The sequence below is a fragment of the Monodon monoceros genome, unplaced genomic scaffold (assembly GCF_005190385.1).
Source record: "Monodon monoceros isolate NGI ecotype Baffin Bay Population unplaced genomic scaffold, NGI_Narwhal_1 Super_Scaffold_21, whole genome shotgun sequence".
Classification (NCBI taxonomy): domain Eukaryota; kingdom Metazoa; phylum Chordata; class Mammalia; order Artiodactyla; family Monodontidae; genus Monodon; species Monodon monoceros.
In genome coordinates, this window is record NW_021703778.1 from 65,217,537 (window position 1) to 65,235,763 (window position 18,227).

The 18,227-nt window shown below is 35.0% G+C and overlaps 1 protein-coding gene across 7 annotated transcripts in view; it reads right to left on the reverse strand.

Moving 5' to 3' along the window:
- VPS13C (vacuolar protein sorting 13 homolog C) overlaps positions 1 to 18,227 on the reverse strand; it is a 175,013-nt gene that overhangs the window by 130,380 nt on the left and 26,406 nt on the right. For 4 of the 7 annotated variants that reach the window (XR_003795827.1, XM_029237278.1, XM_029237277.1 and 1 more), the window contains exons 6-10: positions 7,774 to 7,883; positions 5,414 to 5,473; positions 2,910 to 2,969; positions 1,480 to 1,560; positions 496 to 553 (exon numbers count right to left, since the gene is read on the reverse strand). Coding sequence is in view for 5 of the 7 variants with exons in the window: in XM_029237278.1 (XP_029093111.1) it covers positions 496 to 553; positions 1,480 to 1,560; positions 2,910 to 2,969; positions 5,414 to 5,473; positions 7,774 to 7,883 (369 nt within the window). In the remaining 2 variants the exon portion in view is untranslated. Of the gene's footprint in view, positions 1 to 495; positions 554 to 1,479; positions 1,561 to 2,909; positions 2,970 to 4,675; positions 5,077 to 5,413; positions 5,474 to 7,773; positions 7,884 to 18,227 lie in introns of those variants that run through there. The other 3 variants (XM_029237280.1, XM_029237279.1, XM_029237281.1) reach the window with 3 other exon arrangements.

Consider the following 18,227-nt stretch of genomic DNA (forward strand, 5'->3'; position numbering starts at 1 on the left):
CTTATAATAATCCATAATGGAGTATAATCTGTAAAAATACAGAATCGCTATGCTGTACACCTGAAACTAACGTAATATTGTAAATCAACTATACTTCATTAAAAAAAAAAAATCTCTGGAGTAGTCAGTCTGTCTTAAAACTGCAATAGTGACATGCTCAGATCCTGAATATCAAGATCTCAGAGATTTCGTTATTAAACAAAGAAAAGAAAACCTAATTCCTAAAACAAAGTAGACAATAACAAGGTAGGAAGAAAACGTGGAGGTCAAGGGGGTTAACTGTTGGAAGTGAACTACAGCCACAGTGCCCTTCGCACTCTCCAGTGGTGTGTTATAATCTATTTCTAAATACTAAATTATATACCAAATATGCTGTATCATAAAAAATTAATACTTTCTCTTTGTCAAAATAACTTTATCAGAAAAAGTAGTTTAAAATAAAGTATTTAATTCCATGCTTCTTATAACATGAAATAAACTTTTACCATTACTTACTGTATTGATGGTTTGGGGGTATATTGTTACTTGTAAGAATTTCACTTTTCAGCTGACCCTAAACAAAAAATTTGAATTATAAGAGAATGAAAAAGAAAATGCATACATATTGAGATAAACACACACACACACACACACACACACACACACAAATTTGGTCCTAAATCAATATCTTTATTCCCATCTTCGCAATTATTAGTCCATAAGAAAAACACACTGAGCACTATTTACAGATATATTTCTTTAGAATATTACTTTAGTAGATAATTTTTATAAATTCTAAATATCTGGAAACAAGATTTTAAGACTGTTCCCCTTTGACTTAAAATGTGTATATGTGTACATACATATATACACATATATATATACATACACACACACACACATTCATGAATTAGAATCTCAAACACTTTCTAGACAAAGGCAAATTAACCTAATGTTACAATATCTTTCTGAGAAATAAAAGATAGAATCTTGGAATTAATTCAATTCAGAAAATTCAACTGTTCTTCTCTAAGTAAATAAACATGACTAAGATGGCTTAGCACGCTTAGTTTTGAAGCAATCGTGCACTATTCAAGAATGCATCATCACAAATGCTTAAAACATTTGCTAAGAACATGTTTTTTAGATCTGAAAGGTATCACCTTTCTTTACAATACTCTTCAAGTAATCATTCTCATATGAAACTCCACAATGCAACCAGAATGCCATCAAAATGAGAGTGTAAAAAACCATAAACACAGTTTTAATGTGATAGTATAGGTTCTCATCTCACTGTCAAGCGAATGATTTCACAAAGATCTTCAAAATCAAAAGTGCTTTGTTTTAAAGATAGAGTGATTCCAAAAACTGTGTTGCACACTTCTGACTTAGTTACATACAACTTAAACAAAAGACTGATATCCTGTCCTCATTAAAGACCACTATGTAAAACAAATCTAGGGAGCGTGGTTAGCTCTTCAAGGTACGAACTGAAATTACCAAGATGTGTTCCCTTGACTCCGGGTAAGACATGAAGCAGTTAACATTCCAGTAGGCACTGAGACTATCAAGCCGTATAAGCTACAGAAGAAAATGGAAAAGGTCAGGTAACTAACACACTGAAATTATGAATCAATATTAAGAGATTATTCAAATGTTCACTACCACAAAATTCTCCAGTTGCCACTTTGAACTTTTAAAGGAAAGGAGATATTGCAAAAACGGAGGAAAATATATGTATGTTATACAGAGACTTTATTATTAATCTAGCATTTGCTAAATTGTGCTTCCAGGAACACTATTCCCAAGGGGATTCATTCATTCAGTGATCAAATATTTATTGAGAATTTAGTATTTAACAGACTGTAAATATTTCACTGAATAAGAAATACATGATTCAGGACTTCCCTGGTGGCGCAGTGGTTAAGAATCTGCCTGCCAATGCAGGGGACATGGGTTCAAGCCCTGCTCCAGGAAGATCCCACATGTCGTGGAGCAACTAAGCCTGTGTGCCACAACTGCTGAGCCTGCGCTGTAGAGCCCGTGTGCCACATCTACTGAAGCCTGCGCGCCTACAGCCTGTGCTCTGCAACGAGAGATGCCACTGCAATGAGAAGCCCGCGCACCCCAAGGAAGAGTAGCCCCCGCTTGCTGCAACTAGAGAAAGCCCACGCGCAGCAACAAAGACCCAACGCAGCCAAAAATAAATAAATTTATTAAAAAAAAAAAAAGACAGACAGACATGATTCCTCCAGTGGTTACAAATGGCTGTTTCAAGGGAGGGGTGAGGGGAAAGGATTCTATGATGAACAAAGGTGGGGAAAGCTACATACTAAATATCCTTCTTAAAGATTCACAATGTTTATTAGCATATTTAAAGTACTGTGAAGTCCTGGAGTTTAAAACAAAATAAAATGTACCTGTTTAACTATGTACAGCTTTCTACTTTAGTCAATAATCTTACTTGACCAGAGAATATTTTTTCAACAAATCTGATAGCATCTTAATTACCTAATGCTCCATGAAGTACAAGTTGGGAAACATTAATTTTATTCAGTTTCTTTATATTCTAGGTGAAGAATCTAAACCTCAGAATAGGTAAGTTATTACAGAACGTTAGTAAGTAGCAGAGCCAAAACTGGACCCAAAACTTTTAACCCACATTCCAATGGTATATTATGCTCCATGAATACAATTTGGGAAACATTAATTTTATCCGGTTTCTTTATATTCTAGGTGAAGAATCTAAACCTCAGAATAGGTTAAGTGATTACAGAAGGTCACATAGTAAGTAGCAGAGCCAAAACTGGACCCAAAACTTTTAACTCATATTCCAATGGCATATTCTGCTCCATCAAGGTTTCTTGAAGAAAATACATTAAGTGTTTGTACTTAGGAAAATAACTGGATTAAAAAGTCTAGTCTAATACCTTGTATATAATTTTTTCTGCTTCATTTAATATGCACGGAGTCCAGTATTCATTTGCAGTCTAAAAGAAAAAAAAAGAGTAACTTTGAAATGAAGTATATGTATCAACAAAACAGTGCTCTAATAACCGTAACAAAATAACTTGGGAATAAAAAGACATTTAGTTAATGATGGCTAATGTTAGTTACCTGTTTCTTTACATATTTATATTACAAAATCAAAGGAACAGTGAAAATGGAATTGAGGAGGTTCTAATTTAACTGAGTTCATTCATTCAGAAAATAATTACTGAGCTACTCTGTGTCTGTGTGTGGAAGGAACTGGGTATGAATAAAAACAGAGAGCCAGCCTATAAACTATTGAAGAAGGTCCACATTCTTGTAAAAATTAAATAAATAAATAATTATTATGAAGTAGGAAGAAAACCAGGAGAATATGGAAATCACAGCATGACCATGTTTCTACAAAGTCAGTATGGTCAGCAATGCCAAAAGCTGCTGTGAGATAAACTAAAATAAACTTACTTAAGCGGCCAGCACATTACCGATGAACTTGTTAAGAGCAGTTTCAGTGGAGCAGTAGAATAAGAGTATAGTGCGTAAGGAGTCATTAGGAGGTGGGGAAATAAAGATAGCAAAGGTAGAGAATTTTCTCACAAACTTAGAAAGAAGAGAAGGAGAAGGCAATAGTTAGATGGGGCCTGGGTGCAGTGGGAGAAGGTTAAGGAGAGGTTTTTTAATTTTAATATAAAAGAGACGCTTGAATGTATTTAAATGCTCAGAAGAAGGGGTAGGGAAGGGAGAAGAGGGAAGAAAAAGGGTTGAAGATTTAGGAAAGAGAAGGAAATTGACAGAAATAAGGAAGAAAAGGCAAAAGGCAGGAGGGGGTGAGAGAAAAGGGGGAAAAAGGCTCCTAAGGACATGGGGGATGACGGGATCCAGATCAGAGGTGGGAAGATTATCTTAGATATAAAAGTTAGTTTGTAAGTGGAAAGATGGAAAGAAGGAATGGTATAGATACAGAAAGAGTTAAGTTTGCTATTATTGTTGTTATAATAGTCAATGTAGTAGTTGAAGCAGAAACTGAGCCAGACAATGTACCAAATGCTTTACACAAACTATCTAATTTAATCATCACAAAAACACTAAAATATAGGTACTATTGTATCAATGAATGAAGGCTGGATAGAAGGAAACCAACATGATAACCAGTTCAGTAATGTGTCACAGGTGCTTTGATAAAATATAATGGGGAACATAAAAGAAGGAATGGTAACTTCTAAAAGTGAAGTTAAAAAAAAAGAATGAGAAAGATGGTAGTATCGGAAGGAACTATTAAAACCTGAATAGAATCACCAGGCAGATTAAGGGAAAAGAATAACGCAGGCAAAGAAAACCAATATGAACAATCTGAGCAAAGATACAGAGGATCAAACAACAGCACACACTAAGGAAACTACACACCATCCTTAGAATGCCTGTTATCAGTCAATGGGAACTGTGTGACTATTTTGTATTTTTCATTTGGTCTTTTAGAATCTCAACATTAAACAGTGAGTTCACTTATGACTAATATTGCTGGTCTCGTTTTTCTGGAACAATTATCTCTCTGCCTTTCAGAACACAGATTCTGGTTTCTTTAGAAGTGTTATAGTATTATTTCTTTTTTATTGAAAGCTACTTCAAATTCATTTTGGAAACAAGCAGAAGATAAACAGTGTATTAAACACTAGCTTCCTTGACTCCCTTTCCTTTGTTTCTCCAGTACCTTTTCTTTCATCTTTCTGCTTTGATCTTCAACTGATGTATACCTCTACTTCTCTGCATGCATGTATCTTCTTAAGGCCTCCATGTAACAATGTCCTTTTTCTGTTTAATAGTCTACTTCTCTTTCTTTTTTTCTTCGTCTTCTTTCCCTGCTAAGGCCCTCTTCATATAACTAATCAAAAGGCAAAAATGTACCCAGTATGATCTACTGCTCACTGTCCTTAACTTTAAAATATGTTTCCTACCACTTAGTTGTCCATAATAGTAAAAAAATGTCCAACCTGGATATACACACTCTATATCCTTAAAGACCTTTGAGAGGAAAACCAAACTGCATTATAAAATACTTAATCAAAATAAATTAGCTTATGTACATTTCAATATAATAAACAGATACAATGTATAAACTATTTGGAAATTATACTATGGACAATAACATGACTCTATAGAAATCTATCTTCCCCTAATTTACTAAAGATTTAAGATACAGCTTTTAATACTTTCAAAACACTTGTTCTTGATATTTTGAAATCTGTTAAATTCAGAGGTAAATCAAAATAATTACAGACTATAATAAAAGTATCACTAAAAGTTGTAAATTCCTAGAAAAGCTGTAGAAAGATTACACGTAAAAATAAAACAGCTATTTGTAGTAACAGCTGATTTTAGGAAATTCACCCTGTGACTTGAGAATAATATTTCACAGGTTCCACAGAAATTTTAAATAAGGTCACTTTACCAATAGACTAAGTTCTCCCAGTGTGACACCAAATGAAAGAGGCCGCTTTGGATCTGTTACCTATCAAAGAAAAAAAGGTGACATTAAAATATACTGATAGTGAGGGTAAATCCATTCTCCACTCTACAACAGGCAACATAGGACAATGAGTTTAAAAGTAACGCAACCAAATGGATTTGTGTAAAAGAAAGGGAAGGAAGACAGTAACATGGCTGGGATTTTCCATATTTTGTAGGCATGACACTAACATGATACTTTCCTAGTGGAACTATTTTCTTACTAGAAGTGAGAAGATTCACTCACTAGGACTAAACAGACTCTTGTCTACATAGTTTAAAAGAGACAGTCTCTTTATGTATATACCATTAAAGATGTTCTCCATAGATAAATAAAACAAGGAGTTGTAGATAAAACCATGCCACTAAATTATTTTTAAAACATTTAAGATTTTCACATTTAGAAATGTGAACTGTCTATTTAAGCCTTTAATTTCCCGGACACTTTAAAAATGGTTTGTTAGAAGATGCTTCAAAATTCTTAACATTTAATTTCCTCAATCCCTTAACTCAAAATATGCCAATGTTAAACTTCTATTTCTCATCTTCAATACCTAAATTATATTTATACACAGTGCTTAAACTGTGCCAGGGTGTGTACGATGTCATTGTTTTCGACATCTCAAAGATGTCCAAAAGTCAGTGTTTTTTGGTCATGAAAGAAAATAGGGAAACTAGAGAGAGGAGAAAAATCATGTTCTAAATCATCCACCACAGACTTGAGTTTAGTCACCTAAATGCATGCTCTGGTATAGCTGCAAAGCACAAAGAGCTTTGTGCACTTTGTTTTTAATATTAGGTATATTATGATTTGTGGCAAAATGTATTTCCCTTCATTCCCATATTCATCTTTTTATACCTATGGATATCAAGCTCAAAATAACTTGCAGCTATTTCAGAAGGAACTTTAATAAAACACAACTCCTCAGCTGCTAATGCACTACCCATAAATTATTGCTATCATACAAAGAACATCTTTATAATAATCATACTTTTCCTCCCCCCATTTCTATATTTTTCACTATCCTTCTAGACACAATAATTAAGGTAATCACATTGAAAGAGGCAATAGAAGGAAGATCCCTTTGTGCTTTTAATTTTTTTCCTTTGGGTTATTTTAATATATTTTGTCGCTGACACCAATTTAAATGTAATTGATATTACTTGTCCCACTCCTATGCATCTCTGTATTTCTTCATTAAAGAGAAAGAAATGATGTACCTTTTGAATTGTATTTGCTCAATAAAAAAGCTTAGTTTAAGTTTAAACTGAGATTATCATTCACCAACATGCCATTAGCTTTAAGAATAATTCTTTTACTTCCAAGATGGGGTGAGTCAATTTTATTTTCCTAAGTTTGTTTTAAACAAGGAGATTTATTATTTTGGTTTTTAGACATTATTTGTTAGCAAAATTCAGTCTAATGACTACAGAATAACCAAAACATAAAAGTCAGTGTAAGATAGAGATGGTGTATCTTGAAAAACTACAAGTGTGTGTTACTGAATATTAAGTTACAAAAGGAACTTATCAGGAAAGTAAAATAAATTCTATACATGGCAGTATGACTTTAATTCAATCCAAACTTAAAGCAAACTAAAAACAAAAAAGAAAGCAAACTCATTTTTGGAAAAGATGAAAAAGCATTTCCAATTTGTTAGGTAAATGAAAAAAATTCAAGGCTTCTCATGTATGTTTCGAACTTTAAGACAAAGCAGTGCCTATTAAGTTCAAAATATTTGTTACATTTTAACTAAAATTAATCAGTAAAATAGTTCTTAATCAACTAATGTTAAACTGTTGCTTATAAGTGAAGTGTGGTTTCTAAATATTGCTACACATGTGTGTGAGTAGCTGTGGGTGTTAAAATCCAACACGGTGGAAAGTAAAGTGAATGAGACTAGCAGCCAACTGACCTGGATTTTAGTCCCCTCTCTACCAACTACCATTATAAACGATTACTTCATCACCTCTGGAAACTAATTTTTTGTTATTAATAAAAAAATTAGTTCCTTAAAGTTATATTAGTCTAAGTCTTTAAACAAAATTCAAAATAAATGATAGAGAAAAATCCAAAAATCTCTTAAATTAGCTTTAGAAAGGAACATATGGAAGTTTTATGATATATGTACACACATTAATGCTGGATGAAAAAAGCCTAACACAAGGAAGGAGATATGGTAGTGTACTAATCAGGAAAAAAAAACTATCTTGGATTCAAAATTGCTATTTATGGGCAAATCAAGAATTAATGTCATAAAATACACACTTAATAACTTAAACCAAGTAAACTAAGTTACTTACATCATCTTCATATTTAATGTGAATGTCTGTGATTTTTACTTGTACATTTTTAATTACTTGAGTTGCCAATTTTTCCAACAATGTATCCTTTTTGGCTTCTTTTGGTTTATCTATAAAAAACAGGAAAATACAAGTTCAAGACTTGAAATTCTCCAACAGAGGGCAGAGAGCAGAAGCAAGAAGAACTACAATTCTGCAGCCTGTGGAAGGAAAACCACATTCACAGAAAGACAGACAAAATGAAAAGGCAAAAGTCTTTGTACCAGATCAAGGAACAAGATAAAACCCAAGAAATGAAGTGGAGATAGGCAACCTTCCAGGACAAGAATTCAGAATAATGATAGTGAAGATGATCCAGGACCTCAGAAAAAGAATAGAGGCAAAGATCGAGAAGATGCAAGAAATGTTTAACAAAGACCTAGAAGAATTAAAGAACAGACACCTAGAAGAGTTAAAGAACAAACAATCAGAGATGAACAATATAATAACTGAAATGAAAAATACACTAGAAGGAATCAACAGCAGAATAACTGAGGCAGAAGAATGGATAAGTGACCTGGAAGACAATGGTGGAATTCACTGCCACAGAAGAGAATAAAGAAAAAAGAATGAAAAGAAATCAAGACAGCCTAAGAGATCTCTGGGACAACATTAAACACAACGACATTCACATTATAGGGGTCCCAGAAGAAGAAGAGAGACAGAAAAGACTTGAGAAAATACTTTAAGACATTATAGTCGAAAACTTCCCTAACATAGGAAACGAAATAGCTACCCAAGTCCCGGAAGCACAGAGAGTCCAGGCGGGATAAACCCAAGGAGAAACAAGCTGACACACATAGTAATAAAATTGACAAAAATCAAAGAAAAATTATTGAAAGCCACAAGGGAAAAACGACAAATAACATACAAGGGAACTCTCATAAGGTTAACAGCTGATTTCTCAGCAGAAACTCTACAAGCCAGAAGGGAGTGGCATGATACATTTAAAGTGATGAAAGGGAAGAACCTATGACCCAGATTACTCTACCCAGAAAGGACCTCATTCAGATTCGACAGAGAAATCAAAAGCTTTACAGACAAGCAAAAGCTAAGAGAAATCAGCACCACCACACCAGCTCTACATATAAATATATATGCACCCAACATAGGAGCACTTCAATACATAAGGCAACTGCTAACAGCTATAAAAAAGGAAATCAACAGTAACATAGTAATAGTGGGGGACTTTTAACACCTCACTTACACCAATGGACAGATCATCCAGACAGAAAATTAACCAGGAAACACAAGCTTTAAATGACACAATTGACCAGAGAGGATTAATTAATATTTATAGGACATTCCATCCAAAAACAGCAGATTACACTTTCTTCTCAAGTGCACAAGGAACATTCTCCCAGATAGCAATCTTGAGGAAAAAAAATGGAGCTGGAGGACTGAGACTCCCTGACTTCAGACTATACTACAAAGCTACAGTAATCAAGACAATATGGTACTGGCACAAAAACAGAAATATAGATCCATGGAACAGGAGAGAAAGCCCAGAGATAATCCCACACACCTATGGTCAACTAATCTATGACAAAGGAGGCAAGGATATACAATGGAGAAAAGACAGTCTCTTCAATAAGTGGTGCTGGGAAAACTGGACAGCTACAGGTAATAGAATGAAATTAGAACACTCCATAACACCATACACAAAAATGAACTCAAAATGGATTACAGACCTAAATGTAAGACCGGACACTATAAAACCCTTAGAGGAAAACATAGGAAGAACACTCTTTGACATAAATCACAGCAAGATCTTTTTTGATCCACCTCCTAGAGTAATGGAAATAAAAACAAAAATAAACAAATGGGACCTAGTGAAACTTAAAAGCTTTTGCAAAGCAAAGCAAACTACAAACAAGACGAAAAGACAAACCTCAGAATGGGAGAAAATGTTTGCAAACAAATCAACAGACAAACGATTAATCTCCAAAATATATAAACTGCTCAAGCAGCTCAATATTAAAAAAACAAACCAAATCAAAAAATGGTCAGAAGGGCTTCCCTGGTGGCGCAGTGGTTGACAGTCCGCCTGCCGATGCAGGGTTCACGGGTTCATGCCCCGGTTTGAAAAGATCCCACATGCCGCGGAGCGGCTAGGCCTGTGACCCATGGCCACTGAGCCTGCGCGTCCGGAGCCTGTGCTCCGCAACGGAAGAGGCCACAACAGTGAGAGGCGTGCGTACCGCAAAAACAAAACAAAACAAAACAAAAAATGGTCAGAAGACCAATCAAAAAATGGACAGAAGACCTAGACATTTCTCCAAAGAAGACATACAGATGGCCAAGAAGCACAAGAAAAGCTGCTCAACATCACTAATTATTACAGAAATGCAAATCAAAACTACAGTGAGGTATCACCTCACACCAGTTACAACAGGCAACATCAGAAAATCTACAAACAACAAATGCTGGAGAGGGTGTGGAGAAAAGGGAACCCTCTTGCACTGCTGGTAGGAATGTAAATTGATACAGCCACTATGGAGAACAACAGTATGGAGGGTCCTTAAAAAACTAAAAATAGAATTACCATATGACCCAGCAAACCCACTACTGGGCATATACCCAGAGAAAACCATAATTCAAAAAGACACATGCACCCCAATGTTCACTGCAGTACTATTTACAATAGCCAGGTCATGGAAGCAACCTAAATGCCCATCGACAGACGAATGGATAAAGAAGATGTGGTACATATATATGAGGGAATATTACTCAGCCATAAAAAGGAACAAAAGTGGGTCATTTACAGAGACATGGATGGATCTAGAGATTGTCATACAGAGTGAAGTAAGTCAGAAAGAGAAAAACAAATATCATATATTAATGCATATATGTGGAACCTAGAAAAATGGTACAGATAAACCGGTCTGCGGGGCAGAAATAGAGACACACGTGTAGAGAACAAACATATGGACACCAAGGTGGGGAAGTGGCAGGGGGTGGTGGTGGTGTGATAAATTGGGAGATTGGGATTGACATATATACACTAATCTGTATAAAACAGATAACTAATAAGAACCTGCTGTATAAAAAATAAATAAAATAAGATTCAAAAAAAAAGAGTTGAAATTCTCACATAGTTCATAATCAATGACCAAACGATAGCTAAGGCACTACTCAATGGAAATTACAACCTATTCCAGTGTCCTTCTTTTATTTTAGATTTTAGATTTTAATATGCATTTCCAAATTAAAACTTATTTTTGAAGTTACATCGTAATCTAACATTCATTTGACCTTTGAAGACAGAAATTAAGTGGCAATGTGTATAAATAACACATGGCATAAAAACTACTTTTACCTACCTTTTGAGCGATCAAGACCTTTAAAAGGTTTCTTAAAATGTTTTTTGTGCTTTTTACGTTTACGTCCTTCTCAGTGGAAGCATTTTAGTGAGAAAAGGATAAAATTCAAGTTAGCAGACGAGAGGACAGAAAAGAAAACAAGAGACTTCTTCCTGACAGCAAATTTTGGTACAACTCACCTTACTTTATTCTAAACTGATCTGTTATTTCAATACAAGCAGAAATTCACAAACCTTTACTCTAGAATAACCTTTAATCTAGAAAATAACTTGGCAGGTGCAATTATACAAAAATTGGGTAAAATAGCCATACAGAATGCCCTTTACAATATTTATGACTGCTTACAGTATGAAGTTTAATGTTTCATTTCAGCATTACCAAAATATTGGAAATGTAATAATGACAGGATAAAAAGACTTTCAGAGAAAGGTTTTGATAAGTGTGTGGTAGGAACACAGGAACACAAATGAAATGAATGGGTAGGCTGCCGACAGATGACTTCCTCTGGATGATACACCTCACAAGCAGAATACTTTAATAACTTGAGGACATAAAGAATACAAAAAGGGCAAAAAAAGTACATGGACTTGTACACTGAAATTAGCTTAATAATTCCTTTAACACCTCATCCACTTTTATTTGGCACTGCCTCACTTCATGGCATTAACCCAAACCTATCTTACCCAACTTACAAATCGTTACATTCAACTGCCTATTACACATCAACTCCAGTCCACGCTCTTGGGGCAGCCTCTGTATGGTCTCCCCTGCCTCCAGTCTCCACTGTTACCTCCAACCTAACATCCTTCTATACCGCCACCAGACTTGCATCTTCTAAAATACTATTCAGGCCTGTTAATTCCCTGCTCAAAATTCTTTTAAAGGCTCTCTGCAGCCTGCCAGATAAAATGAGAAAGTGTTTGCATGACACAAAGGTCCTTTCATGATCCGACCCCTATCACCCTGTCCTGTTCTATCTCCTGCCACTCATCCTTGCACTGGATACTTCAGGAATACTACTTACACTTTCCAAAACAAACCGTAACTTTCTAATGCCTAATGCCTCTACATGTTTCATTCCCTGAACTTGCTTTCCTCTCCCTGAAGTTCTTTACCAGGCAAATTCCTAGGAGGCTTCCAAATCTCAGGTCCAGCACTACAGCCTGTGTGAAGCCTTCTTTGACTCTTCCAAGCATCTCCAAGGCCATCTACCCCTGCACCTTATATAGACTTCCATTAAGCATTGATTACACTGTATTTGAAGTGTTTGCACAACTGTCTTGTTACCAGGCAGGAGTCTTCATTAGGACAGGAATTATCCTAACATCTAGGCACAAAGCACATGATACGTATCTGTTCAAATGAATCAAAATAATCCACATCTGAACATTATAATAAAAATATAAGCTCAGTTAATGTTACATATATTTGAGAGAGTATACATGATATTTAGCTTAAAATTTTAAATTCGTTCTTCCTTGATATTTTAAAGCAAATGGTCCTGTCACTACAAAAAACAAAGAATCAAATCCTGGATTTTAAGAATAAAACCCTAAGTTTCAAGAAGAAAATATTTAATAAACGTATAACAAAATCTGGACTTTGCTATTACCAGTAGTTCTTGTCACAGTGATGTTCCCTAAGTCTTTTTCATTTATAAATTAAACATTCAGAAAAAGACTAAGTTCTCAACGAAATACCATTTGAAAAGAAACAGCTAAGAAAGCCAGAGTAGCCCTGAAAACCATCCCACTTAAGTAGAAAGCTTTCAGAGACAGGATTTCAGCTGCCTGGGTTTAGAATCTACCATAACTCACTCTTCTCACCTGACCTCCTATTATCTTTCTGGTTTCACATTTGTTCTAGCACGTTGTTCTGTCTTTGATCTCAGTGTTAGATGCACCACGTTTAAACATCTTCAAATAGTTGCAAAATCTAATCTGAGTACTACATATTTCTTTAGAGAGAGTTTCTGTTTAATCGGATGGACAATAAATTCATGATCCCCAGTCACCGTCTAAAGCCGTTCTCAAATGTTTTGGTCTCAGGGTTCCTTTAACACACTTACAATTTAATAGCTTTTCATTAGTGTGGGTTACAGCTATTGATATTTACCATATTGGAAATCAACACTGAAAATCTTTTTAATATTAACTCATTAAAAAACCCATTATGTGATAGTACAGTTAACATGTATTTATGAAAAATAACTACATTTTCCAAACAAAAAGTTGTAGTGAGAAGGGTGGCATGGTTTTACAATCTTACAAATGTCTTTAATGTCTGGCTTAGTAGAAGGCTGCTGGATTCAAATATCTGCTTCTGCCTTTGCTCTTTTGGTATATGTTGTTTAGATTGAAGTATGTGAAGAAAATCTGACCTAACTACAGATATGTAATACGAAAAGGAAGGAACATCTTCACGGTCTTTTCATGCAATTATGGATACTACACCAAACTCAACTAGTGATAGCTTCTTAAAGTTGCACCTTGGAAACTGAAACTCTATCAGTGTATCTTTCATCTGAATTAAAATCAGTCTACCTTGCTCTTTTATACATTCATAATTTTTTACCACGCACTGATAATATGGAAATATTGCTTCACTGAGTTATGCAGATCTTACAAACACTGAGTCACTTTATTATTTAATATCAAAAATCACATTGTTAACACCACCACAACTCTCATCAGAAAAGTCTTTTAAGTATGGGAAGCCATCAAGCTCAAAGTGGCAAAAACAAATTCCCCAAAATTCTAATTTTTGTTCAGAAACTCAAATCTGTTTGCTGGCAACAAACACTGTCAATTGTTTTTTCTTAAAGTTGTATTGTTGAAATGTCTACCAAACACCCAAATCTGAGTAATAATAGTCTGTCAGCCATTCTTCCAAATAAAATGGCTTTCCATGAAAAAAGCAACTGGTTTCACTGACAACCCAAACAACTGCACAAGTATTTTTCCTTGAGACAATTATCCTGCTTCAGTCTGCAGAAGTACCTTGTGTATGCTTCCTCTTTTGTCACGAAACTTCAAAGACACATATGCTCAAGAGCTGTAATTTATTAAAATTAAAATTTTTCTATTTCATCAATGATATTCTTAAGTAAAATTGGTGCTTTTTCCATTTTATTTTGTTTTTTACTGTGAGTGATTGGTAAGGAACAATACAATGGCTCCTAATAGTATAGTTTAGTGCCACTGCCTCGATTCATGCTAAGGCAGCCGCAATTTTACACATTACTTTTGCACCATCAGCACCAATGTCAACATAGTGAAACATCAAATAATGTCTTAGCATTATTATGAAAATAGTTTTAACTTTTTGAAAACCACTGCTCTAGAAGTTTTGGGTTGTTTGTTTGTTTGTTTTTTAACGAGGAAGGAATATACACTCAAACTGAAAACAACGAAAGGATTATAAAGTACACACAAAGTCCTGGACAACTAAAGATATCATCAACAAACTTATTCTCATTTCAGAATCATCACATTCTAGGCCTAGTTTTTTTATCCAGGCTAATATACCTTTTTGGAATAAAAGGAAACTCTGAATCAATGAGGTTTTACTTTATAGTGACCTCTGTCTGTTTTGTTTTGTTTTTAGCAATGCTGCCCAATGATTTTGTTACAAGTTTGAATGGGCTAGTGGAATTCATTTGTATCCTGGAGGCAGGTTGCTCCTAGTAGGATCAGAAAACACTGCCCCTGGCAGACTACAGAAAGCTGGTTCAATTACAACCTACAAAACTGGACAGTGAACCATGAGTATCCCCATGCTATCTTTTATATTAAACAAAGTGACTCAAAGACAAATTAACATAGTCAGCCACACTTACTCAAGGGGCAAATTTGTACAAAGAGAAACTCTTTTCAGGGTAATTTCATTCAATGCTGTGAAATCTGCATGCAACTTATTCTTCCACTTGTCATAATGAACCTAAACATTAAAGAAGTTTCTAGCAGCAAAAGTAATTATATCAGGGCTTCCCTGGTGGCGCAGTGGTTGAGAGTCCGCCTGCCGATGCAGGGGACACGGGTTCATGCCCCAGTCCGGGAAGATCCCACATGCCGCGGAGCGGCTGGGCCCGTGAGCCATGGCCGCTGGGCCTGCGTGTCCGGAGCCTGTGCTCCTCAACAGAAGAAATCACAACAGTGAGAGGCCCGCGTACCGCAAAAAAAAAAAAAAAAAAGTAACTATATCATAGTGCTTATTATTGTTTACATTTTGAGATAGAGACCCCACATGCCATTTAATCAAAAGAAATTTTAAGTGTGACTGAGCTAATATAACAAATTCCTGAAAAGTTATAGGGAATACAGTTAAATAAATCAAATTACTGTGTAAAATATTAGAAATTATTATTTTAATGCGCTTGGTAAACTTCCTAGGATACAAAAGAATCCTACTGTAAATCCTAAAGCAGTGAGCCTTCAAATCTGCCTTTTGTGAGGCTGTCCAGGACAGTAGTCTACAGGTGCCTCCAAAGCTACTACAGAGGTGAAGCAAATCAGGGAGGACATGAGAAGAAAGTCACAGAAACATCTCTTATCAAGGTTCTAAATAAAGTCTCACTCAAAAAATAAAAGTTTCCAATTTATTGCTTTTTACAAAGTCTGAAAACCACTGCTATAGGAGAGGAATTGCTTAATTGAGAAACTACTATTCTACAGAACTAAAGTCAAAAAGGCAGTCCGGATCTGAAAGTTATCTATAGATCAAACTGTAAGCTTCATAAGGGCAGTGGATTGTGTCTGTTTCACCTCATGAATATTCAGCATCCAGCATAGTGCTTGCTACTAGAAGACATTAAGTATTTGGTGAATGAATAAAATGCTGAAGGTAGAGAAAAGGAAATGATGGTAAAGGGGAAAAACATGAATTACATTTCCATATTTTCTAAAAGGATGACACGTCATATGAACTCCATTAAAAGCACAAGCATGGATAAGAATATAATTTTGTATGTAGCTGAATATAATTAACCATGCATACCCACCAGGCTTGATGTCCTTGTAAACAAAGTTTTCCAAGCCATATATGAACTCCCCTGAATGTGCGCCTGCATCCGCATGGCAGCGATAACCAAAATGCAAAGCGTTTAAAAGACACCTTTAATTTTACACATAAAATATGTCTAAACTTAGTTCAAAGAATTAGAAATCATGTAACAGAACAAGTAAAATCCAGTGACACCAAAACAACTTACTTCTAAGGAAATATTTTCAGTGACACCATTTTCATTCTTTCAACATATAAACTTTGTTTTCATAACATTATAACAAAAATTCTTAATAATTAAAATTATAATAATAATTTCAAATTAAGCAAAACAGACAAATATTAATTATGGCTAATGTCTCATTGATTTGCCAAATTTTCAAAGAAAGCAAAAATCTGCTGCTTTGGTTCCCTTTTTCCCCACCATTTTGCCCATTTTCAGAATGAAATATTGCTGTGATATTTATGCTAATTTTAGAGTCAGCTGAAATGAATTCATCTTACTTTAGTGTATGTTCCCTTTCAGACACATTGTCTGAATCCCTTCAATCCATTCTTGTCAGTGATGGCTAGGAAGCACCATCTTCCATTTCCCTCCTCAAATCCAGCCTAAACACCACTACAAGCTTACCTTCCTAAAACACAGCTGTGATCACATCACTCTCCAGATTTTTTTTAAAAAAGTAAAACTTACTTTCTCACTGACTACCAATTAAAGTCCATTATAAACCAGAGTCAAGAGCCAGACTGAGTTCAAATTCTAGCTCTGTCATTTTCTAGCAGCATAACCTAGAACAAGTTATTTAACTTCCAGCTTTCTCAACTATATAATGGGAACAATAAAAGCCTTTATATCATAGAATTATGACTATTAAATGAGTAAGCTGACATAAAGCATTTTGAAGAGTGACCCGCAAATAGTAAATTCTCAATAATTATCGTCATCACCATCATGGCATTCAAATCTCTTAAAACTGACCTAAACTTAGCTTTCCAACTCACGTCCGGCTGTGCTATCAAACTTCCAAATTCTTAGCTGCTCCCCATACATGCTCTACATTTTTTCTTTTCACTGTCCCCTTTACCATCACTGTCCCCTTTACCTAGAATGCCCTCTCTCCTTTCTGCATACTCATCCTTTAGACTCAGCTGAAATATATACCTTCACAGTGTCCACCCTGATCTCTGGCTGAACGTAATATGCCCATTATGAACTCCCGTAACACTCTTATCTATACCTCTTTGATAAGACTCAACACTCTCTCCTATTTATCACTATACATGAAGTCTTTCAACAGTAGGCTCCAGGAATTTTCTAATTTTTGTGTTTCCAACAATCTGTTGAACAGAATAGCATCAGACTTCTCAAAAGTACCTGGAAGTTAGGAGATTTTGCCTTCAAAATTCTAATTTTAAACCCAGCATTCTATCCCCAGCCAAATCAAACAAGTATGGAAGTAAATTACAAATCTTTCAGACTTGAAAGGATTTTTAAAATTATATCCAGTGTATCCTTTCTTAAAAGCTATTAGAAATGTTCTAGCAAAACAAAGGAACAAACTAAAAAAGAACAAAAGGCAAGGGACCCAATGAATTAAAACAGAAGAGCAGTGAAGACCAGTTCCAGGATGACAATTATGCAGCAGAACTAAAAAAACAACCAGTTCAGAGAAAGATCTCCAAGAGGGACAGGGGGACAGGGAGAGGACCAACGAATGGGCTTGGCCAATTGGAAAATAACACTGATAGTCATATGATAAATAGATTTCATGTAGTACACAAAAAGAATTGAAGATAAATTTACAAAGAAGACCAGGCAAATAGGAAAGAAGCATTCACAAATTCAAGAAAAACAAAAGGCTACATAGCAAAGGAAATATAATCACAGTACATTATTTGACCTATGCAGTGAATAATAATTATATTGTCATAGTAATGTAAAATTTGACTCGTAATTGGACAAAAATTATGAAAGAACCATATTGTGAGAAGACAGGGGAATTTAGGGTGAAAAAATTGTAGGAGAGGTGAACTCCTTAACTACTGTAACAGGAAATCCAAGATAGTGCCTTACATTAATACATTAGACAA